Below are 26,151 nucleotides of genomic sequence, written 5' to 3'. Positions count from 1 at the left end.
AATGCAAATTGTTATGAGCAATGTCATAATTTGTACTCCAATTATTATGGGGCTCAAATAGGAATATTGCACTTGTGGGAGAACTGAAAATGCATACATTTTAGTCAAAAGAATAATATTAAAGACACGCTGTGGAAATGTGTGAACTGCTTTAAAATGGCTGATAACAGGGCCCAGGGGCGAGCTCAAGTGAGCTCTGGTTCTATAAAGGACAAGGAAGTTAATGACCCACTGAGGGACTATTATCTTCTCAAGAGCAACTCAGTTCCATGGCATTAGTTCAATGTGGTTTGTTGTGCGTTCGGTCAAGCGCTTGAAGAGGAACCACAGTGTTAAACTGTTTTAAAAGGACTACCAGAAACACAAAGATACGCTTTGCTCGAAATACGACAAGATCATTCGGTGATTGTATAACAGATTAAGGAGGAAACATTCAGCATATTTCATGGATATATTACTAATATTTAATGTATACTGTTGATTAGTTATATTATTATATTTCAATTTCTACGAAATATGGTCTACGATTTAAAGTGATTATTCTGTATATGATACGTTCCGTAACTGTACTTTAGCAAAACTTTTCCGTCATACTCTTAGAACGAAGAAAAATATTACTTCTAAACATACCAGGGATTGCACGTACAACTTAACAACTCTGGCTTGTTCATCAAAATTATAACTGACTGAAAGTCCAGTGTTTCATTCTTTCATAAATTTGGAATCGCATTTATTTAAAAATAAAGTGACCGCTTGAGAAGCAACATCTGCACCTTACAGTTTTTATAAAATTAACTTGTTTTGTTGTTTAGGATGGTCCTCGACGGATGGCCTGGCGTGCTGAGACCGATCTCTGATACAGCTGATGCAACATTGCGTTACAACGGTCTTGTGGGCGAAATATTACCGGTCTTGCTTACGTGAGTATGAAAGAGCTGCGAGAAATGATTTGGAATGTTAACCTTCTAATGGCGATTATAAAGATACCTCAATTGCTGCCTCTGTGAGTATTCATCGCCCTGATGATGAAAGCAACGAGGACCTCCGAAACGTTGGCAATTTTATACCAGACTTCACGGCGCAACAGCCCAAATTCACCACCGTGAAAACCTAAAATCCTACGTTCAAGCGATTGTTTACACGAGTATAGTGACTAAGCTACTGGTTAGTCCCTCCAGCAATCACCCTTTGCAATGTGAACAATCCTATAGGTCAACTGTCAAAGAGTTAATTTCTTAAATTGTAGTTTATCTACTAATTATAAGGATTTGATGTTTAAAATAAGTATTCTAGATAAATTAAATGTTGAATATGCCTTTCTCGGAATCTGAAATATATTTATTACACATCTAGAATATAAATCAACAGCAACGTATGGCTGTTTACAGACCGTTCATTAACAGTCGCATAGTGTTTGTGCGTGAGTTCAACTTTTTCATTTGCATAATAAGTGGTGTAGTTTTGAATGTTGTATGAACACGGGAACATCGGCAGTACCAGTGTTGAGATGTCACTAGCTGTATCACCTCTGCGCAAACTGCTTTTTATAATCACTGCCCTCGACACTGTAATCTTGACGTCTTCAACGAGGCAACAAAGCGACCTGGAGCCTGTCCTCCACCGTCAGCGACGAGATCTCCTTTTCCCCGCAATGGTATTCCCATCTGGGACAGTTTTCCAGGTACGTTGAACTTCATGTCCAGAAAGAAACCCGTTGAGTGCAAAGAACTTTTGGGGTAAATTGCCGATTGGAGAAGGTGATAATAAAAATGTATTACATAGGTGGATATGACGTTTCTGTTTTCTGGATTGTAGCGCCGTGTAGTCTGGTAGAAGTTCGCGATGATCACCCTGATGATGAAGGCAGCAAGGACCTGTTAAACGTTGGTAAACTTCTGCCAGACTACACGGCGCTAAAACCCAGAAGACAATCATTTCCAACACTAAGACTGTTTAGGATGTGGTAATGAAATAACGTGTTTTCTTCAATAAAGATATCAGAGTTAAATAAATTCAGTCTAAGAAACTGGCATTGTTTCGTCTGAGTATACAGTTGTACGTTTTACACATGTCTTATTTTTATTTTCCACAGATCAATTTCGCCGTCCAGACTCCAGTCTTAGTCCCTAACAAGACATTAGCGATATCTCTAGGAATTCAGTTTAATTTTGTACTACCTACAAACGCAACAGAATTTCGGCAAAAAAACGTAACACGACCAAAGCGTGACATCGGGGAAGCCCTGTTGTCTATGTACCTGCCATTCGAAGCCCTACTGCAGGAGTATGGCTTCGATGGAAGGACGTGTTTGCTGAGAAGCATTTGCGAGACCGCGCGTTCGCCGTTCAACCACGAAGACAAAGGCTTGCTGGAGGAAATAGCACATGCAGTACTTACGTATGTTAAATTCATAGCATGGGTCAATGTCCTTAATCTGTGGTTTGCAATTACACTTCGAGATAAACATTTGCTGCGGTTTGGCAGGAATTGTAGGAAAAGCCAACATTTTGTGTACCAATTCTTTAACATAAATTACTAACTTCTTGGTGTAGAGTTCCTTTTCAAAACTTAACAGTCGTTAATAATTCCAGCGTCTTATGGCGCATAAAGCTTCGTTAAATAAAGGAACCTTAAGTCTTATTTTATGAAGAAAAAATGTATTTCTAGTCTATCGCAATAGCGTAAGTAATACGAGAATTAGACCACTTACTTTCTTTCTAAAGGTAGAATGCTCTGTGAAACACCATGTGTTTGCGTGTTTTTGAGAGTGATCGAGGGCACTTAAAATCAGAAAAATGAGTGAGGTACTGTAAATTCTTAGAAAAAACTAAATTTAAAATACATAAGCTTTTCAAGAAACGAGTTCATGGAAACGATAAAATTTGTTCTGGACAAAATTTTTTTACGCAGCAGCCCTGAGGATGAGAGCATAGATTGCAGTCGAAACGTTTTCAGAAGAAATGATTTATTCACCATTCAGCCGCCTGACGCGGCTTGTAACCCGAGAGTCTTTCACCAACTTCATTTGCCGCGAAAGCTTCACATTACACAATAGCTAAATACTCTAAGAATTATGTTATTTATTTTTCTCGAAATGAGAGAGAATTTAATGTTAATGATTTTTATTCGGTAAAAGTGTTTAGCAGGCAAAACGACGTGACGAATTATACTGAATATTTTTTTAAAAAATTGTTTTCTTCTAAAAGTGGAGAGAGACTTGACAGAACGTCTCCATACGTAATTCTATGCGCTCTGTTCCAGGCCTTCTTCAGAACCATCAATTGCAGGTTTATATTGTGATGGCAACTACAGCTCTCTAAAATACCAAAGTGAAGAAGTTCCCTACTTGGCTGCAGAATGTTTCGGGATGTCCGGTGGTAACTGTCGCATTCGTTATGCTGATTGTCCAGAGTCTCCTCTAGACTTCATATCCAGGATTATTAATGACGAAACAATTCTTTCTGAAGAACAGTGAATTGTTTACTTATTTGTAATGTATTATATTCTTATGAAAGTATTCCCTTCACAAACTAGACCTTTCTTCTCTGTATGACGTCAATCCCGAAAGTCAACTGAAGTTTATAGTAAAGAAGAAAATAAATAATGGAAATAAATTAATAAATGTATCTGATTTCAAAAACAAAATACAAATAGTCATTTATAATCTACACAGTATTCAAGAGACTGACAATGCACAAGAAATTAGCAGCTTGGTTGCTTCTTAACCTACTAGTATGTTTTATCAATATCGTGACATTTCACGAATAAAACGTACTAATGCTTGGACGTTATTATGAATTCTGGATAAAGTCCACACACGAATGCATAATGAGGAGGACGCATTTGTATACCCCTGTGTTTAATTGAATAATTACTGATCGTAATTCGATGCTTGGGCTATCAACATTAATAATTTACGATCTAATTTAATTTTGCGTGGTGTAAACTTTTGTCAAATACAAAAATAAAGGTAAAATAGAAAATTATCCATGTTTTTAGAAACGATTCAAAGGAGAAAACTGTTACGTATATAAAATATTGATTTTATTAATAATTTTTTTATTCGAAACACGTTTCCATGTTTTGAATATTTAAGCACAAGGAAAATATTTGCTGACTCTTGCGCAGTATAAATACCTTGATATGATCACATCTGCATTGGAAAATAACGCTACTAATTATTGAATTTATTTTATTTTGTTAAGTTTGACTAAAACACGTATCTTACTTGTTTATTCGTTAAGGGGGTACAATCTTATAAATCTTATGTATAAACAAAACTCAATAAATTTACTTATATAATTTATTTATATATTTAATCAGCAGTCTTTAAAAATAACTATTTCACTGAAACGATAATTAAGTAATAACATAAATAAGCAATATCCTGCGATAATGCTCTAACACTGTCATTTAATTTAAATAATACGCAGCAGAAGAAAGGAAGCGTTAAAACTGAGATAAATGTGTTCTGAGATGTTGCGTCGTGTAATCTAGTAGAAGTTTACCAAAGTTTCAGAGGTGCTCACTACCTCTATCGTTTCATCGCCCTGGTGATTAGCAACCACCTCTAAAACGTCGGTAAACTTCTAGCAAATTACACAGCGCAACAGCCTAGAAGACTTCGTACTCACCGCCTCAAGGATTTGAAATCAATTGCGAAAACTTTCTAATATAACTTATTTACTGTGTAAAGTCGCCACATGAACAGCCACAGTCAGTATAAAGCTTAAGTGGAAAGGCAAATTGAAATTCCTCGGGATCTGTTGGACATACAGTCGCCCAGTGCGTAGTGCACGTCTTGAGAGAACGAGATGGAGTTTGCAGAGCACAAACTGCTGGTCATTATGTTCACTATATTTTCGCTGGTGACCACTATGACCCTGTCAAGTGACGTAAATAATGGCATACCAACACATCGCGAACGTCGTTCCATGGTGTTTCCATCTGGAACTGTCCTGCAGGTACGTTCAAATATGTTCTCTGCATTTTATCAGGAATCTAAACTAAATATGCACAATGTTTCACTTATTTATTCCATCAAATAAAACTGTTTTCACTCTACGCGTGAACCTCAAATGTTTGTCTTGTCTGTTTGCCCGTCCGTGCTTTAATTTACAGCTACACGTGGAATTAGGATCTAAAACATAATATTTAACTAGAAGATCCGGGGTTTGCAACAATAAAATCTAAAATTCCGATAAATTATCATGGGTTCGAATAACTAAGTATTTATTTATAAATTACTCTAGATTCCTTATGAGCCAATCTGTGGGTCGGGAGAAATGAAAAATGGCAGAAAATGTTCGTCCATACTTGAATCTTGGGAAACATTTAAATAAGCTTTCAAATTTTTACTATTGCACAAGGTACAAGGAAATGTGCGTCACGAATTATGTTTCAAATGAAATCTCTAAAAGTAGGAAAAGGAAATATGCATTCATTATTTTCCCATCTAACACATTAAATGTGAGAAGATTGCTGAATTTGCAAAACTTGCATCAGATTACCTGAAAATACCATCACAATAACATCTAAATGTATGATTTGAGGTTTTCACAGCGGTGAGTATGAAGATTTCTGTCTTCAGAATACAGAAATCTTCAACATATAAATGGTTAAGCAAAATAAAGGCAACATCCAACAGCTACTAGGGACCTTAAAACACGTGCAGAAGAAACCTGTCACCTGAAAGGCAAAATAGAAAAAAGAATAATACATGAACACTTTTTCCCCTTAATTCCCAGAAAACTTGTTCCTTAATCTGCAACAGCAAAGGATGCCTCAAAGTTAAATCTACAAGAAACATTTTAATACAAAAGTCTCACGAAAGGAATATTCCTGACATAAAAACGAACTGAGAAAATACTAAATGGCTTCTTATAACTAAACGCACTGAAGCATCTCATATAGGCCCTATTATTAGGTTGGACCATTAGAAATAAAAATATCTTTTCATCCCGTCTGTTTAATGGACCAGTGTGCAAATTCCGAACACGCGACAACAATCATAAGGAACCGCAAAATATGTTTACAAAGACAACCTTCTAAACGTTACTTTGGAAAAAAAGAAATGAGCTATTTTAATCACCTCAAAATCTAAAATAAATTGAACCAAAAACATCTTCGCACGAACATTCCCTAAACCTTAATTACGAAAACGAGAGATGACATGTATATTTTTACCAATATTTTCCACGAACAGCTATTTACATTTTAAATTTTTTAACATTTGCTACAGGTTGAGTACAAAATATATTCACATGAAACTTTTATACAATAACGTGCGTCATGTGAAAATCAGATACGAAATTAGTGCGTTTATATTCGCAAGCATATTTGAAGGAAAGAATCAGAAGTTTAAAATTCAATGCTGCGTGATTAACCCTTTGGCGTCGTAGTAGAACTAAATTTTATTTAAAAATTAGGTTTTACTAAAAAATAAACGCAATTCATCCCCACTTCAAAATAACTGCCTTAAAATTGTCACAGATAATTAGATTGTTTCGAATTTAATATATCATGGCATTAGTGTAATGTAATCCAAATGACCAGACGTCAAAAGGTTTTAACTTAAGCCTACGGTTTAATGCATTATTTAGTTTGCTAATCTGACTAGTTTCATTTTATTTATCTCTTTTACATAATATCAGGTGTAACATGTCACATAATCTTTCGCACCCCCTCCCTTAAAAACGTATCTACATGTCACGGTAGTGATTTAATTAAGCTCCACAGCTGCAGGAACACGTATGTCTAAGGTTGCAGAACCTGAATATTTAAAAAAATTAATAAAAGAAGTCAGTCCCTGAGAAGATATGTCAGTTTTTCTGTCTCATGCTGTGTCAATAACGCAAAAGGCCATTATCCATATTTTCACGTTAGAGTTGACACGGGGCCTTAAAACAACATGCGTATTCAAAAATCAGTATTTTTCATAAATTGTTTTGCACCGTTTATTCGTAACATTTTCAGTTTAGTCTGGGGTTATCCATTCCTGTGAGTGTCCCAAACAGGACACTTACAATGTCACTGTATTTTCAAATGGTCTTCAACTTGCCAACTATGGCATCACAATGGCACACACCCCCGGACATAGCGCGTAAGAGAGATATCTCCAGCACCGCCCTACTGGACATGTACGTCCCTCTTGAGGAGTTCCTAGAGGACAACGGGTTCGAAGGTCGGACGTGCCTCCTCAGAAGCATCTGCGAAGCTGCAAATTCCCCATTCCAACAAGACAACATGGATCTTCTCGGGGAAGTTGCGCATACAATTTTAACGTGAGTAAATCTTACGTTATTGGGTTTCTGGACATCTCCCACCTTCTTTGCATTCCGACCGAGTGCCAGTTATTCAGATAAGCGAATCCTAACGTCGTACATTTTTATATCGATCACTTGGTTTTATTTGAATTTTTATTAGTAAATGTACAGTGACTTTGCTTTTGAATGTTTAGCTTTTACTCTAAACCTTCTAATCGAAATTCTCAACGGAAACAGATTTATTTGATTTCAGTTTCATTTCCGACTGACCGTCAGTAGCTCAGACGACAAGTGTCAAATGATTGGACGGTTAGTGTATAATGAATTAAAACTATATCGACGAAAGTGAATGCGACGTATAATTTAGGGCTCTATCCGAGATTCTGCCTGTAGAAACTGAGCGAAACCACGAAAGACTATGAAACGTGACCTCTAGAATACTAAGAATAGTAATAATAAATGGACTGCCAATTTCCATATAACAATGGGATTTTATTAGTACGTACTCCATATTCTGACCGTCGTCTTATGAGTGTACGGGCTTGTACCGCTCGAAAACTTGGGGTCTTGACATCTAATCTCACTCGAGGCATGAATTTAAGTCGGCATTTCTTATTGAGCTTTTCTGTAATGTACACATGACTTGAGATGGGCCGATCCCATGTCAAAAAAGTCTTATCAATTTATTTATTTAATTTATTTAAACAATCTTCCATTACTGCATCGTCTCAAACCATCAGATATTAGGGGATTCAGACACTATAAAATTCTTACGTGTTTCCTAATATTGTTACCAATCTTTCACTTTCTTTCATTCCTTAAACAAAATTTAAAATGTTGTTTTATATACCGTGCATTATTTTATATGTTTAATCTTGTTTGTTTCATCTCTTAATGAGAACACGATTTCGCCCTGTGTATTGTAATGGGCGATATTGTGCGCAAAGATTTCACTGAAGGCAAAGGGATGAAAATTTAAATTTTTTAAAATAAATTGTGTTTAAACAAAATTTCATATTGCCCTTATTTGTTTGTACTGTACTGAATACACTGTTTATATTTAAAAATCCGTATGAGATAAGTCAGTGCAGAAAATATCTGTTACAGACCTTCTGAAGAGGTACGGTCTGAAGAAAAATATTGCAGTGACAGCAATTACGTGCTGGAAAACCTTCCACTTGAAAAGCAATACTTAGCTGCAGAGTGCCTGGGAAAATCTGACGGAAACTGTGAAACCGCCTATCCAGATTGTCCGAAGTCTCCTTTGGATATGATTTCCCAAACACTAAACGTAGAAATGTTTGCAAAATAAACAAACTAGGAACACATCCTATAAAATGCTCAACAGGCCTATACAACACTTTAGTTAGCGACCTCATTAAGAATTACTAATGTACATACGTGCATATACCTACAAACATTAGATGACAAAAATATAATATTGCATCAGACATGAAACCCCTCTTAAATTGTGTACTTTGTAAACATAGTGTCTCTGTCGCAGTAAGAAACATGGCCCGATGTATTAGTGGCAATAATTTTTCCGATGCGAACGTGTTAACAACTCAAGACGTATTCACAAATAATTTTGTAAACACATATTTTGTAACTGGTTATAAGTATACAATAAATATGTAGTGATTACAGTGTGATTGTTAAATTAGCACATTACACGTCTTTCCTCTCTCTGCAGCACGTGCAAGTTCACGTGGAGCCGGATGACATCTAACTTGTTGTCTCACGCAGCGCACCTCATTCTTCACAACGAGGTCCCGTCGACCGAGACCGCACGATGCGGGGAAAATTTCATTAACACGTTTCGAAAGATGTACTCTGCAGATTACACAGCGTTCCTAAGGAGTTCCTCACGTCATATTCAATAGCTACGAAATCAAATAGTTCGCGTGGGTGCTAATAGATGGCAGAAACGAACACAGAACTCTCAGGAGGCAAAGAAACCATATTTACAATTTTACCGTGAATAAATCGGAAAAGAGTACGTACTGAATTGTCCATCTGAGGGACTATCGCGTTCGCTGTAGGACCGAACAAAAGAAGACAAGGGCAGATTTCGCATTTCGCTGAATACTGTGATCTAGGTAAATATGGGTTTGCGTGCAGAAGAGGTTCTTACTGATCCCAAAACCACTACTACATACGAGACATAACCCCTTATGAGCTTTGGTTTTTTGGAAGAATTTTCTGACAGTCTTATTGACATTTTTTCAAAATTTGATAGCATACCGTGGATTGAGGTTCAGAAATTCTTCCACGCAAACGAGCATGGTGCAAAGGACAGAAGACACGCATCCATACCTGCACAGGGATTCGAAATCACACCCTAGGCCTAGCGGCTACTTTTGATCTAACTAATTAGATGGATTATGGAAGCCGATGGTTCATCACCGAATTAACCAAAGCCCTCAACCGGGCCCTATCCTGGGCCAACTTTTGATCTACATACCCTAAATTAAAAATTCCTCTGATACATTTTAGTGGAGAAATTTTTCCATTTTTTATTTACATAGGGTATGCTCTATAGTTTCGGAAATAAAACATGCCGACGGTTTGAAAGACATGTGTGACTTGTTACGTTTTTCACAAGAAGTTTGGCCAAAAGAAAAAATTTTTTGTGAGGTTATGAAGTATCTGCCCATGAGAATTGCTGCTTACATGCTTAAAATGGATATTAATAGAATAGAATGTGAGACTGTGAGCTGGATTCATGTGACTGAGAGTCAGTGGCGGGCTGTTCTAGACAATACTGGACCTGCGGGTATCATTGAAAGCGATGAATTTATTGAAATGTTGAAGGATTAGTAGCGTCTTATGACGCACACAGCTACATGGAGTTAGCTCTACTGTTGTTTATAACATGAACATGCTTTCAGAATACTACGTAGAAATCTTAAAGAACAGGTACCATCGCCTTTACTGTCAGTAAATGAATATCCGTTTTATTTTTCCAACCGGATTTATTTACAAAACTAACAAATCAGAAAATTATTATCGTCTTTATAAATAATCCACAATAACTGGCGAACCTTTTGAAGCTGAAGGTTGTTAAATTAAAATTTAAGAACTCAGCCCGTACAGTAAAGAAAACACTTCTCATTTAAAAAGATGACCTAGTTAATACAGATTAAGGAATTTGTCGCTGCTTATTCTGGGAATCATACGAAACCCATAAATACGAGGTGCGATCGGGCGTTGTGCTCGAAGATGGTCGTCCAGAACGCTCGTCATCATCGACAGAGGTTCGGCCATTTTTAAAACGTGAATGCCACACAAAAGTTTGTGCACGACCCATTGCGGACTCCCCAAATGCTTGCTTTAGCATTTCATAGGTTTCCGTAGCCGTTTTGGCAAGTCTTTGGCAAGAGATTCAGGCAGAATCGCAGATGGTGCTTGACAGGCTGACAAAGAAAGATTTCCAGGGATGCTTCCAGGCTTGGCAGCGGCGCTGGGATCGTTGTGTTCACTCCCAGGGGAACTACTTCGAGGGTGATGGATGAATTTAATACCTGAGATAAGTGTACGGGTTTTTATACGAGCAGTCTGGAAACCTTCCGATCGCACCTCGTATACTCGAAGGGCAAAATATAAAGTTACTGACTGTTTATGAAGGTGGTACATAGAGTTGCCGTTGGGCTTTAAAATGTTTTATAAAGAACAATTTTTGTATAATGTTGCAGTTCCTTCAAACAAAAAGCAATATCAAATAGAGAACATTTATACCTTCTATAAGATGATCCTACCAAATTTACAGTATAATGTACTGCCATATTTTGTATTAATTTCCTATGATTCTGAGATTTAATTACTTTTACGCCTCGCCTCTTCGGTAACCAAGTGACAAACACAACTGGAACTATAAACCTGACTACAGTAGAATTAATTGAACTACATGACATTGAATTAAGCTGAACTGGGAGATACAGAACTACGTCAAACATATATCTGTGATGCGGCATCTAAATTAACTTACTAAGCTAAATACAAAATTTCTTACTGACAGGAAAATCGAAAAATTACTAAATCAACTCAATATAATTTCATAGGGTCAGCTATTTCAGCCTGCGTAATTTAATTACTTCCATATAAAATGACAAGTGATTAAAGTAATTTTCTATACCTATTTAGAACAGAATAGTCTGGCATTTTAATTCTAGCAGTCTATTTTAGATCCTATCGTGCCTTGTTATTTATACAAAATCACATTCTCACGATGTCTGTCAACAATTAAATGTACTCCGAAAAACACGATCAATGGCTCCAGTTGTAAGAAACATGCCTGCTCTTTTGCTATGTCACCGCATTCAGCTAAGAAACAAGCCATTAGACTTGTAGTTAACACGCGGAATGACCTGTGTGCTTCATGCCACTGATAAAAACGCACTACTTCGTGTTAAACAGAAAAGTAAATTTCTGTGTCTCCCTGATGTTGACCATTCAGTGGCCCACAGTGTACTCTCATTTGTGAGGTTATATGATGGCTCTGCTCGCTGAGACATCGAACGTCGTAATCATTACCATGTTTCTGCTAGTGACAACGCGGACGTTGTCATGTGATGTAAATAATGGTACGTCCTCTCATCGTGAACGACGTGCCTTGGTGTTCCCAACTGGAACGGTCTTGCAGGTGTGTGATATAAAATTAAGATTCACATTTCTTCTATTTTCTTCTAGATAACGCATATCTTTCTCTCAAAGTTTTTGGCCATGTTGTTTCAGAAATACAAATCTAGTGATGCAAATATGACGAAAATAAAAATATCAAACTACAGTAGACTCCCTATTATCCAGGGACGAATTAACCGGGTCTACCTGGTTTGAAAGAAAATTTAAAATTAATTTAAAAAGTCTGTTGTAAAATTTAGAACTCTTAAAAAGTAAGAAAGAAAGAAAGACAGAAATAAAATAATGACATATCATTTAACGTATTTTCATAGAAAAATTGTTAAAACCTGAAGTTTGTGACAATAGAATGTTATTACTACTATCGTTGGAATCCTTCTTTCTTTAATAGTTGCTGTGTGCTGCATTACATTTTACACAAAATCCTTTCTGTTATTAGTAAATCGTTAAAAAATTGAAGTAGTTTATGTCTACAATTAAAATTAAATATTTGTTACACTTGCAATGTTTTTATTTTTGTGGATCATCCGAGGTTTCGATTATCCGGGAAAATGTACTTCCTAACCAACCCCAACAGCAGGGGATACTATATTCCATTTTACTGCTGGATTAAAAATGTTCATTATCTCAATGTAACAGTGACAACGCAAGATAAGAAAGATTAGACGCATGTGCTGTATAGACAGGTATTTATAGTTCTAACTAACTTTTCCTCAAATACCGAATGTGCTGATCACAAGGAACTATTTTCTTGGAGTCACGTTATTTTGAAGAATATAACAATCCCTCAGCTATTCAAGAAATTACCGCTTTTACTAAACCCCAAACGTTCAGTATCCTGAACAAAATGGACTCACCTATCCTGTACCTTTCAGACCAATCTTTCTGTATGCGCCTGGTGTTTCAAGTTGTATCCCTCAGCTATTCAAGAAATTACCGCTTTTACTAAACCCCAAACGTTCAGTATCCTGAACAAAATGGACTCACCTATCCTGTACCTTTCAGACCAATCTTTCTGTATGCGCCTGGTGTTTCAAGTTGTATCCCTCAGCTATTCAAGAAATTACCGCTTTTACTAAACCCCAAACGTTCAGTATCCTGAACAAAATGGACTCACCTATCCTGTACCTTTCAGACCAATCTTTCTGTATGCGCCTGGTGTTTCAAGTTGTATCCCTCAGCTATTCAAGAAATTACCGCTTTTACTAAACCCCAAACGTTCAGTATCCTGAACAAAATGGACTCACCTATCCTGTACCTTTCAGACCAATCTTTCTGTATGCGCCTGGTGTTTCAAATTGTATCTTGCCTACAGGTTTGTCGACAATTTTGTCATCAATCCTACGCGTGCTACAGTTCCGGACCATTTCATACTCCTTGACTTAATCACTACTAATACACGAAACCTTAAGATGGTTACTTGTTCTAAGTGTCTGTGCCACAAGAAATTTCAGTAATTCATTATGTCTCTTTGAAGTGTCCTGTAGTTAGAGACAACAAGGCCCTTAAAGTTATAAAGACCTCCGTCTGTCATACGCACAATTCGTAATCTGTTTGAGACGAATTTGAATCCAAACAAAATAGAGTATTTTTCTATGCACATGTGTTTAAAAGAATACAAAATACTTTATTATATACATAACACACTTCCAGCTTACCGTGGGGATGTCAACGCCAGCGAGTATCCCAAACAGGACCCTCGCCCTTTCCTTCGGAGTTCAAATGGTCTTCTCTATGCCGACTAACGCAACGTTGTGGCATACGGCACCCGAGATAATGGGGAAACGAGAAATCTCCAAAAAAGCATTGCTGGGCGTTTACGTGCCGCTAGAAGCATTCCTGGAAGACCATGGTTTTGATGGTCGAACATGTCTCCTCAAAAGTATATGTGAAGCAGCTCATTCGCCATTCTACCATGAGGAAATGCACCTTCTCGAAGAAATTATGCACGCTGTTTTAACGTAAGTAATTAAGCTTTAACGTCTCGTTCAAGAGGAGACATTCGTCTTTCAAGGCATCTGTATCAGTACAAACTGCACACTTATGTGTTATTCTTCACTATAGTCAAATACAAATTTAACATGCTTCCCTCTACTTCAATGCTAGGAATTCTATTCCTTATGAATAAAATTCATGCCTTAAGCGTAAAATAAACGAAACTATTTTCAAATTATCATTTCCCTAAATGTAGACATTCATCCAAAAGTCTGGGCTAAATACAATTGTCTGCTGATGTCAGACTTCAGTGTTATGCTGGTTATTTCAGCTTTTGAAAGCAGGACTCCAACACTCAGCTACCTGCTTTGTGCCAGAGTCCCGAAAAGTTGCCTTGGGTTTGATTTCCAGTGAAGGTAAATTCTGTAGCTCGGATATTAAGCACGAGAGAAAAACGGCGCCAAGATCGAACTTTTTTTAAAAAAAAGACGAGATTACAGAAATAAACACTACAGAGCCGAAAACTATACTGGGTAAACACAAGAAAAGAATGAGACCTAGGCAAGGCGCTTTTCGTTCTGGAGAACAGGAACCAAGATCACAAACCCGTAAAACCTCATTCTCCTGGATTTGGGTCTCTTTGGATATCCTGATAGTAGAGATAATTTTTTTCTGTAATATTCAACCGACAAGCAAAGTCATGACATCAGGACGCCAAGTACCTCGACGACTATCATACTGACGCCTCAAAATATGCCACATTTATCGCAGGTACTATTCAGGGGACCACTAGAAACTACATCGAGAAATTAACACAGAGCGTCGCGAAGCCGCCAAACGACGCCACATTAAGGCATGATGATATTCGGGATGCCTTTGAACACGTAGTTGCAAAACCAACGCCGATCGTCGCGACGTCGTTCATTACGAGGCCGCAAGACGCCATATTTGGTAAAAATGAAACTCGTGATTCCATAGGATGCGTTGTAAAAACGACGCCAATTGCCAACACCTCGCTAAAAGGATGCCACATTGCGGTCAGAACAGCATCAGGATTCCATTGGGAGCGAAGCTGCAGAAATGACGCCAAGTTTTGCAACGTCTTTAAAAGACGCCACATTTACCGCAGGCAAACCTAATAATGCCACTGAAAACGACTTTCGAAAACCGACGCAGATTAGCTTTCGGGGAAGAAAGGTTAATAAAAACAGTTTGACGACAACACTGTCGCTCACATTGTCCGTCTCTTGCTAGCTTCGAGTAATTTACGCATAATTTCTTTTACCGATATAACTTGTTCCATGTATTGTTTCAGGCCTTCGAAAGATGTCCCGCCTTCTGAGACACACTGTAGTGATAACTCCTATGTCATGCAGTATCTGCCCCTTGAGAAACAATATCTGGCTGCAGAATGCCTGGGGAAGTCTGACGGTGATTGTGGAGCTGCATACCAGGACTGCCCTCTGTCTCCTCTGGATTATATCTCGCAAAAAATATATTTCGAAATATTTTAGGAATAAAACGACTCTGGGGCTACCTCTAACAATTATAACACCAGTCTTAAAGCTCTGAAGTTATTGTTAATCTTAGAGCTATATTGTTTTTTAGTATATTTTCTATTATGCATTGATTGTGCGTTGGGTAGGGATTAGGAGTTTATGTCTGGTTTCAGAGTTATGCATTTTATCATGGAAATTATCAAGAATCTAGAATAGTTTATGGTGCATATACAACATTTTCTATGTAGCCTATGTATTCGACTACAGAACACAGTTGCAAAAGATTAAATATCACGATCGTTCAGTCAGTGCTTCTGCTTGTATTATTACTGTAATCACCAACGAAAATTCGCAGATCTGCTGATGCACCAACTTTTAGGGCGACAAATTTAGTTTGCTGATATAAGACGAGGACACCTTCTTCTTCTTCTTCTTTTGTAATCAATCCTAGGATTGGTTGGCAACAGCTCTTGAGCTGCTGATACTTGGGAAATCGTGAGGATCTTTAATGCGGTGGATTCCCCTTGCCTTCCGCATCCTATGCCGTTGACCCACCTGGGTTCATCCGCTTCTAGGGGTGATTTCTCACCCCAAGGGCATGAGGGTTCCCTGAACCTCCACCCGCTCATCCACGCTCCGAAAAGGCTGTTGGAACTCGGTAGAGGGGGACCACTTATACCGGTGGTCACTCGGTCTGTGGACGCAGTTTAACGTCATGCACGGGATGTGAAATTTTTTCAACCAATTTCTCAGATCCTTCATAATAAATAACAATTAAAATAGGCCAAAGTTTCTTCCTTTACAATGCAAAATAATTCACTATTCATAATTCTCAAAAATAATCACACACTATTTAGACACAGATTATTATTTGCATTAGATCCACTAGTCCACAAGGGCTCAGATTACGTAAAAATATTCTTAGATTTCGCCTTCAGCAACTGTTACAGAGCACCGTTCCACGAATGATTTAATTTCACATACAATTTTACCATTCTTTATTATTCGGTTGTTCTGAAGCAGCTGATACATGTGGTTACTCACAGTAAACCTCATTTTAAAGTCAATGAAAGGCCACAACTCGTAACACAAACGCTCGTCAGTGCTTCTCTAAATATTTACAGTTCGTAAACTTTCCTCCGATTCTTGTAACAACAGTTGACATCATCCGTTGTCTTAGGCCCGTTTCACACTGTCGACCGGTCGCCGGCGACCAGTCGCTGAACGACCACTAGGTAGAAAAGCTAAGTACGAGCTTACACACGAGAGCGACCGCAACCAATGTCCGCCGTCGACCAACAAGACGTGAGCGACCAACGACCACGATATACATTGATGGCAATCACGTGTTCACATTGCGGGCGACTCAGTCAGCGACCAGAGCTCAGAGAGGAGACATATCCATTGTTTCCTGTTTTCTCCCGTCTTGTTCATGTCACTCAAGTGATCAGTAGATCATGAGTTTTGATACCGAAAGATTTATTTCGGCCGTAGAGTCACGAAGAGCCATTTCGGACCTTGCAAGTCCCGATTATGCAAACAGGGAGTTGAGAAAAAGTCTGTGGGAAGAGTGTTTTCTACTCCTCTTTTTTCTGTTTCTAGTGGAACGAATTTTTATCATTATAGTGATCTCCTCGATGTCCATACTGCTTGACTGCTTCCAAAGTAATGAGGCTCAGGCCTCTGTCTGCGCTGGTCGCCCTGCTGGTCTCCTCGTTTGGTCGTTGATGGTTTTGGTCGTTCAGCGACTGGGTCGCCGGCGACCGGTTGACAGTGTGAAACGGCCCTAAGGAGTGTGATATAAACGACGTTTCAGAAGTTACTGTAGTAAATTGTTCAGCGAACTGTTTGTAAAAAAAAAGGAACGTATCGTGGTATTGTGAAAAGAACACATCGAAATACAGAAATATAAAATACAAAATTGGGAAACGCAAATAGCTTTACTTCTTTCATTGCTTCTGGAATTTATTTTCTTTATACATACGTATATGTGAGTACTCCAAGTGAAATCTGATTTTACGACAAAATTGTACTAGAAAGCTGAAGGTCACTTCTCCCCCCTGCCAGAAATACGTCGCCTGCTCTAAATCTGTGGAAAAGGTTTAGACAATCTAAAATATATACGCTAGTGTTTACTAATGTTTACTGTTAATAACTGCGGCGAATTCTTACTAGTATTTGCTAATAAGTCTCAGTTAATTGCGAAACGTTCTAACTGGTGTTAAATGCAAACTTGAAGTAGAATTCACCTCGCATACGAGAATATTGCCCATGCTGTTAGAGTTACTTGCGATATCACCGAATGGCGACGCTACAAGAAACACTGTTCGCCATTACCACCGCCGTATTGTTCCTGGTAACCACTATGACCCTTTCACACGACACGAACAAAGGAAAATCTTTACATCGAGAACGTCGAGTCTTGGTGTTCACATCTGGAGCAGTAATGCAGGTACGTTGAAATACACACTTCGTTGGAATTTCAAGCGTTAAAGAGACTGTTGTGTATCCGTCTTCGAATTTAAAGTTTTCTTGTAAGAACCCAGAAAAACGACAACATGTTAAAAACAATCTACATTGTACAAATCGCCCTAATGATGGAGGCAGCAAGGAGCCCTGAAACGAACGCATATACTCATTATAGCCACATAATAGACCATAATAGGCTACGCGAATAACGGCATTCAGATTGCACGTTAGTCTGTCTGTCTATCTTAGAACATCCTGGCTAATAAAAGATCCTTATTGGATATCCGATATCCACTTACGGTAAACTTTGAACTTGTTAGAAACCAAATCGTTAACCTGACGTTGCGGTGTTTCTCGAGACAGACAACTTGTATGATAGAATATGCATCAGAATTTTACTTAACATAGCTGTCTTCTGGTTTGTTGCGCCGCGTAGTATGGTAAAAGTTTACCAGCGTTTCATAAGTCTTTGCTGCCTCTATGATCAGCGCCATGGATACAGAGGGCAAGGGCCTCTCAAATGGTAAACTTCTACCAGACTACATTGCACTAGAAGGCAGCCATCTTCGTGCTCACCGAAGTGAGTACCTCAAATTCTACTTGAACATGGATTTATTAGTGAAGCATCGCTGTTATCTCAGTGCGTCTGTGAATCCAGTCATCCCATTCTGAAAGGATACATGACTATTCTGATATACCATTTTTAAATTTGTAAATGTTTATCTCATATATATATTTTACATGCTTGCTCATATATTTAAGTACTTATCTGCATGACGGATGCTGAGCTTTAATTTATCATGTCAGAGGAAGGATTGACATCACAAAATAAATCGATTTTGTGCTGTCAAGTTCACTGTGGGTTCGAATAAAGTTCCCTTCATTTCTGTATGTCAGTCTTCCTTTCCAAGCGTAGGCCTGTCCGACGCTCTACAAACACCTAAACGGCCAGCGGATGTTTCGTGTCTATTATTCATAAGGGTTTGTATCCTACACTAATTCCCAGTGGATATGAGTTAACAGCTTTAAAATTATAAGAGTTTAAAGGTTGAGACAGAACATGATAATATCTTTTTGGAAACACATCTAAATTTTTTAATTAAACCATATACCCAAACAACACAGTTCCATGTAGCCTACGATAAAAAGTGAACAGAAGGCGATCAAGTATTTTCCATTTTTTTCAAATAAGCATCAGATATGATACAATCTGTACAGTTCATTTTAGTGTGAAATTCCAAGGACGATCGTTAGATTCTGAGTATGCCAAATGCTTTCCCTTCTCAGAAAGCAGTAATAAAATGAAAGGCGGAAAAGAAAGAACAAAAGATAATAAAATGAATTACATGTACAAGAATGAAAGAAAGAAATGCGAGACAAAAATTGGCATTGCAGCAGAGATATGAGATTTTTACAGCGGTGAGTATGAATTAGTTATCTTCTTTTTTCTGATGCCGTGTGCACTTGTACGCGACGCCTCCTTACGCTAAAGATGGAGGAAATATGCTCCTTCGAAACGTTGGTTAACCACCTACAAGACGACATGGCGTCACAACCGATAAGGCGACACATGAAAACAGCGCAAAATTTAATTTCTTTTTCAGATGACTATTGGAATATCGACTCCAGTGAGTGCCCCAAATAGGACGGTCCTCATTTCCTTGGGAATTCAGTTAGTTTTCGGCTTACCAACAAACGCAACGATGTGGCATACATCACCAGACATAATGTCGAAGAGGGAAGTATCCAACACGACCCTACAGAGCATTTACGTCCCTCTTGAATCATTTCTTGAAGGCTACGGCTTTCATGGCCGAACGTGTGTCCTCAGAAGCATCTGCGAGGCAGCTCGTTGGCCATTCCACTTCGAAGAAACGCACCTCCTCGACGAGGTGATGCACGCAATTTTGACGTAAGTAACTATGCTACATGACTTGTTATAATAGTACATGAATTTGGTCCTGAAATTGGTCATTGTTGCTAAACGGAACAATCAACACATTATAAAGAAGAACCTACCAGGAAGAATGAATGTTATGTACGTTAAAGAAATCAAATGAACAAACCGTCACGAAGGTGGATTAAGTTATTTGTTTTATAATCTGCACTACACGGAGCATTCTAGTACTTAGTTTCTTTTCCACGCAAAAAATATCAGCAGAAATGTCATTAAATTTAATATTATGATCAGTTAAGGAGTTGTTTATGAAGAAGCTCCTTGTTTTTTTATCATAAAATTTAATCTGAACTAAGAGGGTTTGAAGTTACTGGAGTGTGAAGACAATTCCAAGATGACGAGTTCTTTAATTTGCACTCTTCATCAAATATTACTACGGTGATGAAATCAAGGTAACAATTATGGTGGAAAAAAGAAATGCTTACAAAATTTTGGTTGGAAAGCTTGAACGGAAGAGACCACTCCAAATACCTAGACGTACATGGAATAATGATATAAAATCAATCTTAGGGATACGGTTTCGGGGTGTGAAGTGGATTCATCTAATTCAGACCAGGGTTATGTGGTGCACTCCTATGAAAAAATAATGAATCTAGGTTTCTTGTCTAGCTGAGTGTACGAAGCTTATCAAGAAATACTGCTCCAAGGAGTCATGTAACCTCTCTCCACACAGATCTAATGAATTTCTAAACCCTTATTAAAGATTAATTTTCTTATACGTAAGTTAGTTTACGCAGTAAATCTTCCTGTAATTTTAACTAATGTTAATACAGACTTTGCATGGGCATTCAACACATTCCTGCGGTAGCAGACAGTAACCTCATCCTCAAAATTTTCATGTGTATTTTTTGTGCCTTGTGATAACTAAATTTTATGAAATTAATGTTTACTGTGGTTGTTTCCAAATAACACTCGGCAACTTTGATTTTCACCTGTTCTTGGATCGTATTTCTGAGTTTGGTCCTAAGGATAAAATTGTCTTTATGGACGTTTCGCCCTTTTTCCTTAAATCAGTGTAATATAGGTACTTGCATACTGAACCACTGATAAAAAAAGACGGCGTATTATGTTCCGTATGTTTTAGGCCTTCGCAGAATTTTTCGCCAGAAGAGCGGTATTGCAGCGATAACACTCAAATCCTAGAGAATCTTCCAGTTGAGAAGCAATATTTAGCTGCAGAATGCCTTGGCAAATCCAAAGGGAACTGCCAAACTGCATATCCAGGCTGTCCAAAATCCCCATTGGACTTCATCTCCCAAGAACTCAACACGGATATACTTGTCGAATGATTATTAAAATAAGAACGTACCTTTAAAAATTAACTAACTGGAATACACGTAACTGCATATTCAGTAACTAGGAATATATGGAACAAACTTCGCGGAAAAAATTTGGATTCCATGCAACTCCACGGCTAGGAGTCCTTGCTGAGAAGTTGATAGTAGCTGAGTCAGTTGAGAAATTTCCCGCCATTTATGAATCTTTACAATTCAACACCGTATTCACTGGAATCCGTAACTGAACCCTATTCTGAGCCAGACTAATGTAGCCCACACTGAAGCGCTCTCTTTCTTCAATATCTATTTTAGTATTATCCTCCCATCTCATTTCTTGTAAGCATACCGTTGGATTGTTTCTGTCCTGCTCGTTGCATTTTCACTCGTGGCACAACAAATGGACTGGCTTGACATTTGTCCTAGTGGTCTCTACCTTATCATGAAATTTGCAGTGGAGACTTGGGCCTTTTGTTTTTTCAATTTTCCCAAGGACAAGAGCCATACGAGGTGCGATCGGAACGTTTATAGACTGCGCCTATAACAAACCCGTACACTTATCTCAGGCATTAAATTCATCCATCACCCTCGAAGTAGTTCCCCTGGGAGTGAACTCAACGATCCCAGCGCCGCTGCCAAGCCTGGAAGCATCCCTGGAAATCTTTCTTTGTCAGCCTGTCAAGCACCATCTGCGATTCTGCCTGAATCTCTTCTATCGTCTCAAATCTCCTTCCCTTTAGCTGAATTTTTATCTTTGGGAAGAGGAAGAAGTCACGCGGAGCTTAGAAAGGAAGTTGGGGTCGGTTCTTGCAAGATCTTTGAGCTCCTGACAAACGAGAAATCGATTCTGCTTCTGGTCCTCAGACAGGATGCGTCGCATGTGGAGTTCTTCCTTTACAATCAGCTGACAGGTCCCATAGCCTATCCCAACAATGTCGTACAAGTCGTTGATGGTACGACGTCGATCTTCGTGAATGGCCTGCCGAATCTTCGTAACATTTTCGGGCGTTGTGCTCGAAGATGGTCGTCCAGAACGCTCGTCATCATCGACAGAGGTTCGGCCATTTTTAAAACGTGAATGCCACTCAAACGTTTGTGCACGACCCATTGCGGACTCCCCAAATGCTTGCTTTAGCATTTCATAGGTTTCCGTAGCCGTTTTGGCGAGTCTTTGGCAAAATTTGATTTGTTCATGAAAATCCGCCATTCCGAAATCGCAGGAGGGTCGGTGTAATGCACTACCAAAACGCCCGTAACTAAGAAACAAATGCTAATTCGATGATGCCGGCTGGCACACTGATTCACTATGAATGTAGGCCGCACCCCCTAAAGGCAGAAGCTCGTACTACATCCGGTTCGCCCGCTATTGACACAGTCTTGAAACTTTCCGATCGCACCTCGTATAATGAGTCAACATTTTTCAGACGACTGGCTACTTCCAACAATCTTGCTGAAATGTTTGAAGTGATTTATTTATTTATTCCAGATGTATTTAGCTACGCCATAAACTGCTAAGACTATACAGCGCAGAAAAATATTGTGATTAATGAATACTGAAATGAAAACGATTTATAAGAAAGTCAAGGATTCAATTAAGGCTTCTAGCCATTTGCCTGGTTTGACTGAAATAAAAATACGAAACGTTCAGTAGAAGTGATCGTTTTCTGGTTTAACCCAAGATATCGATAACACAAAGCACGAATTCTAACTGCTGAACAACCGTAATTTATTTTCATGTTACAAAGAAACAAAACATTGCCTCAATAGTATACTTATTCCAACCACAGAGCGGGCTGATTCCTATCAAAGATTGTTACAAAAACAGTAAATAAGACATCCAGTACATGAGATGGAAGTTGCTGCACAAACAGCATGGCGGCAATTTATTTTTCGACCTTATATACGTGTTTCCTGACGTCACTCGCAGGCCTTTGGGTAAAAGCATTACTTTGCACTGGGCTGCCTTTGATCTATCTACTTTGAGTATGAAGTGACTACTGGTATAATTTCGCTCGGGATCAAAGGAACAAGGCGACTTGTCCTTCTAGGTACTTCCTGCCTACTTATTATGTTACTAGCCTGACTTCTCTGTTGCTACAGAACGAAAATCATCTGTGACCAGAACTTTCATTGCTCACGACATTACGTCAGTTACAGCGTTTCTATAATCCGACTGGATTTTTTACAGAACGTATGTGGAATTAATAACTCCACCGTGTCCTTTAACTTTTTAGTCATTATGTCACTAATTATTAAGAATAATTGTGGTCACGAGTAATTAATCATTCGAAAATACGGTACAATTAACCTGGCGGAGAGCGCACAGAATGGACACCGGTCACTCCACACGCGATTTTTAATTGTCAAAGTTAATAAAGAAAAAGTAATCTGAAATAATCTGCTTTCTCACTTCCATATAATTCGCCATACCGTTTATACGTAAATGTTAAGGGACATATTACGGATAGACATTTTCGGGAGAATCTGTCTTTGCTCAGATAATAATACGCAAAACAAAGTTTAGTGTACGTACTATATATTTCAACTTTCAGACTTTGGAAGGCTGTATTCCCTGACGGTGCACGAATCATAAAAACACTGAAAATTTACAATTAAATTAGTAACAATTACACAAAAAAACTATTTGGTAATGAAATAAATCTCACTGATATTCTGATATCTTTAGTTCATATTTTAAGAACATTAATAGAGTCAATATTTTGAACACAGTGGTAACCATATTTACCACCTGATCTAACATCCATTAAATATGCATTTTATCCACAGAATGTATTTACGATTTTCTTATGAATCAATGAATAAACAGTGATTATTTATCCAAACATGTATTAACAGCTGTCTCGATGTGAAAAACAATTTGTCACTCCAACTTCTTGTCTGCATCTACTATTAACATTGGTTCCTTAACGACATTTTAAAAATGTTGACGTTTCTTATGTTTTATTGTATTTGTGTTCATGAGAAAAATTCCATGCAGAAGATTAAATAAAAAATATTTTAACTTATCACAATCTGTCAAAAATCACACAAACATGCTAACTTTCAACTGGGTTAGCTCTGGAGAAAGTTTTTCGCTTAAGAGAGACAGAACCGCCAATAACCTCTGCTTTTAACGACGTATAACATTTTTACTTTGACCAATTACTTAATATTATGAAGCATCATTTCTTGTGTGTTTTACTCTAAATGTATTATTTCCTCCAAAAGCAAAAAGTCTGACGCCCTTTCTTGGGGGGACACATTTAACATGGAAAGACACAGACACATCTCTGATTGGTGTTTGAAGTTCGGCTGAAGCACACGTCTTGGCAGTGTGATTAAATCAGTCCACCAAGTTTGTTGTTAATCTACAGAGTGCTTCTCCCATAGCTCCTGTGTACAGACGGGACGAACTTGCTGCAAGCTAGTGCTATTGATTCATTACATTTGTGTGAAAGGAGACCGAATCATTGCGGAGTTAATAGACAGCATCTCCCATCCAGGTTTATCTGAATCCACTTATTGTTCCTATTTTGAAACCACATTATATGCAACGACAGGTACACTGACAGTGAAATTCAACTAGGGGTCTGTGAAACAAGGATAACGGAGAAATCATACCGAATATTTCCCAAATCATAAGATCATGTCAGACAGAAAACATATTTTAAACGAGGGCAAGGAAACGAATATCTTATGCTAATTGCTACATTCCGATGTTCTTCAAAATTCGATAATGCTACAATATTAATAAAAACGAATATAACATTTATTATATAACTGATTGAAGCTGTTCAAAAGGCCAGAACAAACATCAACACGAAACTGGCTGCAGCTTTCATCTAAATTCTTATGTATTTTGATTATTTAGTAGAACATTTTATTGCACCTATGAACATATGACGACCTTATCCATTTAATCAATTTACCTCTATATGTACAAAATTTGGAAAAATAATTGTTGTTATAGTTATTTTATAAGAATTAAGGATCACAACGAACGAACAAAAGCTTCTGCCATCTGGTGGCAAGAGTGTTAATCATTATGAGGGAGGGTTTTAAAGTATCATCAGGTTAGGAGCATACAGAAAAGAATTAAAGACATCACAAATGCAGTACTTTCAAAAAAATATGTACGTCATAACTGTGAAAAAGTACCGGCAAATAAACGCAAAGTGTACAAATACAATGAAACACAGAAGCGCACACACACATATAGACATTCTGGCGATAATTCAATTCAATTCAATTCAATTAATTTATTTACGTGTTTGCCAACAGCAAGAATAACAGGGAATAACAGGCAAACACTGATAATATATACAATAATAGTGAAATAATAATGGATAATATTACACAAACGGATTAACTGAACTTATACATGTACAGTATTAAATATAACTGCCAAGTACAGGCAAACCCAAAATAGAAACAATATTAACACAGAGCAAAAAATGAAGAAATATAAATAAAAACAAATAATCCACCTAGGGAACACTAATATAATTGTAAAACTTTAAAAAATATAAAAAGACAGATAACGAAGCTAGATCATTTCCCTTGTTGAGAACGTTCGCTCAAGGGAGACAATGTTTATGCTAAATAATCGGGACACACTTAATGAATCTCGCCTTCTTTATGCAGTAAGGAGTTAAGGCAACAGAAACGAGACTCCAGACAACAAACTGTAAACAAGTGCTGTATTTGTAGTTCTTTGTTCTCATATGGACGCAATACTTTCGTCCGAAACTCTATTATTTGCATAAAAGTCCGCACGGCGTTACAACGAATACCAATATCGACATCTTCTTTGTCGCAGGAACTTCTCATTCCATGTTCTGAAGAGTAAATTGCAGCTGTAACAAGTCTGGAAAAGAAAACTCTAGATTCTCAAAACGTTGTAGCACGAAGTGCAAAATATTCCTAACCGAATCATGCGACGTATGAACAAACAAACCCGAAAGAAGTTGTTAATCTGGCGCTTAGACATTCTAACAACTGAGTAACCACAAGCAGTTTTGTTGCCGTAATTTGACTTAAGAGGTGAATAACAACGATGTTGCTTTCTCCTACTGCGTTTATACCACGTTTGTTGAATTCTATAATTCCTTGCA

At 37.9% G+C, this 26,151-nt stretch overlaps 5 protein-coding genes across 9 annotated transcripts in view; 4 read left to right on the top strand and 1 right to left on the bottom strand.

Moving 5' to 3' along the window:
• Positions 1 to 26,151, bottom strand: part of LOC110837208 (uncharacterized) — a 120,236-nt gene that overhangs the window by 23,594 nt on the left and 70,491 nt on the right. Inside the window, exon 2 of one of the 4 annotated variants that reach the window (XM_087340989.1) lies at positions 6,706 to 6,771. The exons of the other annotated variants lie outside the window; for them this stretch is intronic. The gene's annotated coding sequence lies outside the window, so the exon portion shown is untranslated. The remainder of the gene's footprint in view (positions 1 to 6,705; positions 6,772 to 26,151) is intronic. 4 annotated transcript variants of the gene reach the window in all.
• On the top strand, positions 255 to 4,306 carry LOC110837150 (uncharacterized). Of its 2 annotated transcripts, XM_022079004.2 has the most exons (5): positions 255 to 402; positions 813 to 920; positions 1,495 to 1,681; positions 2,093 to 2,397; positions 3,262 to 4,306. In XM_022079004.2, the coding sequence occupies exons 2-5, from the start codon at positions 814 to 816 to the stop codon at positions 3,473 to 3,475; spliced, it is 813 nt and encodes a 270-aa protein (XP_021934696.1). In that variant the 5' UTR covers positions 255 to 402; position 813; the 3' UTR covers positions 3,476 to 4,306. The 2 variants fall into 2 exon arrangements, with proteins under 2 accessions (XP_021934696.1, XP_021934704.1); XM_022079012.2 differs by lacking the exon at positions 255 to 402 and having other exon boundaries at positions 1,460 to 1,681.
• LOC147871229 (uncharacterized) lies at positions 4,712 to 8,909 on the top strand. Its single transcript, XM_087340985.1, has 3 exons — positions 4,712 to 4,964; positions 6,976 to 7,283; positions 8,373 to 8,909. Exons 1-3 carry the CDS (start codon positions 4,815 to 4,817, stop codon positions 8,575 to 8,577), a joined length of 663 nt encoding a protein of 220 aa, XP_087197111.1. The 5' UTR covers positions 4,712 to 4,814; the 3' UTR covers positions 8,578 to 8,909.
• LOC110837176 (uncharacterized) lies at positions 11,634 to 15,648 on the top strand. Its single transcript, XM_022079046.2, has 3 exons — positions 11,634 to 11,907; positions 13,557 to 13,864; positions 15,154 to 15,648. Exons 1-3 carry the CDS (start codon positions 11,755 to 11,757, stop codon positions 15,350 to 15,352), a joined length of 660 nt encoding a protein of 219 aa, XP_021934738.1. The 5' UTR covers positions 11,634 to 11,754; the 3' UTR covers positions 15,353 to 15,648.
• Positions 17,611 to 21,052, top strand: LOC110836743 (uncharacterized). The gene is made up of 3 exons (XM_087340137.1): positions 17,611 to 17,789; positions 19,411 to 19,718; positions 20,848 to 21,052. The coding sequence occupies exons 1-3, from the start codon at positions 17,640 to 17,642 to the stop codon at positions 21,050 to 21,052; spliced, it is 663 nt and encodes a 220-aa protein (XP_087196263.1). The 5' UTR covers positions 17,611 to 17,639.

This window comes from Zootermopsis nevadensis, unplaced genomic scaffold (genome assembly GCF_977971745.1).
Source record: "Zootermopsis nevadensis isolate Lab colony 2312 unplaced genomic scaffold, Znev_1.0 Znev_ptg000061l, whole genome shotgun sequence".
NCBI classification, from domain to species: Eukaryota; Metazoa; Arthropoda; class Insecta; order Blattodea; family Termopsidae; genus Zootermopsis; species Zootermopsis nevadensis.
This window is presented reverse-complemented; position numbering and strand designations above follow the sequence as displayed.

What these genes read in the sequence shown, in the direction of transcription:
- LOC110836743 (XM_087340137.1), top strand. Translation starts at nt 17,640, where the DNA reads ATGGCGACGCTACAAGAAACACTGTTCGCCATTACCACCGCCGTATTG. An exon ending in CATCTGGAGCAGTAATGCAG is followed by an intron (nt 17,790 to 19,410) that starts GTACGTTGAAAT and finishes TTTCTTTTTCAG; the next exon opens with ATGACTATTGGAATATCGAC. An exon ending in GTGATGCACGCAATTTTGAC is followed by an intron (nt 19,719 to 20,847) that starts GTAAGTAACTAT and finishes CGTATGTTTTAG; the next exon opens with GCCTTCGCAGAATTTTTCGC.
- LOC110837150 (XM_022079004.2), top strand. Translation starts at nt 814, where the DNA reads ATGGTCCTCGACGGATGGCCTGGCGTGCTGAGACCGATCTCTGATACA. An exon ending in ATATTACCGGTCTTGCTTAC is followed by an intron (nt 921 to 1,494) that starts GTGAGTATGAAA and finishes GAACATCGGCAG; the next exon opens with TACCAGTGTTGAGATGTCAC. An exon ending in CATCTGGGACAGTTTTCCAG is followed by an intron (nt 1,682 to 2,092) that starts GTACGTTGAACT and finishes TATTTTCCACAG; the next exon opens with ATCAATTTCGCCGTCCAGAC.
- LOC147871229 (XM_087340985.1), top strand. Translation starts at nt 4,815, where the DNA reads ATGGAGTTTGCAGAGCACAAACTGCTGGTCATTATGTTCACTATATTT. An exon ending in CATCTGGAACTGTCCTGCAG is followed by an intron (nt 4,965 to 6,975) that starts GTACGTTCAAAT and finishes TAACATTTTCAG; the next exon opens with TTTAGTCTGGGGTTATCCAT. An exon ending in GTTGCGCATACAATTTTAAC is followed by an intron (nt 7,284 to 8,372) that starts GTGAGTAAATCT and finishes TATCTGTTACAG; the next exon opens with ACCTTCTGAAGAGGTACGGT.
- LOC110837176 (XM_022079046.2), top strand. Translation starts at nt 11,755, where the DNA reads ATGATGGCTCTGCTCGCTGAGACATCGAACGTCGTAATCATTACCATG. An exon ending in CAACTGGAACGGTCTTGCAG is followed by an intron (nt 11,908 to 13,556) that starts GTGTGTGATATA and finishes ACACACTTCCAG; the next exon opens with CTTACCGTGGGGATGTCAAC. An exon ending in ATTATGCACGCTGTTTTAAC is followed by an intron (nt 13,865 to 15,153) that starts GTAAGTAATTAA and finishes GTATTGTTTCAG; the next exon opens with GCCTTCGAAAGATGTCCCGC.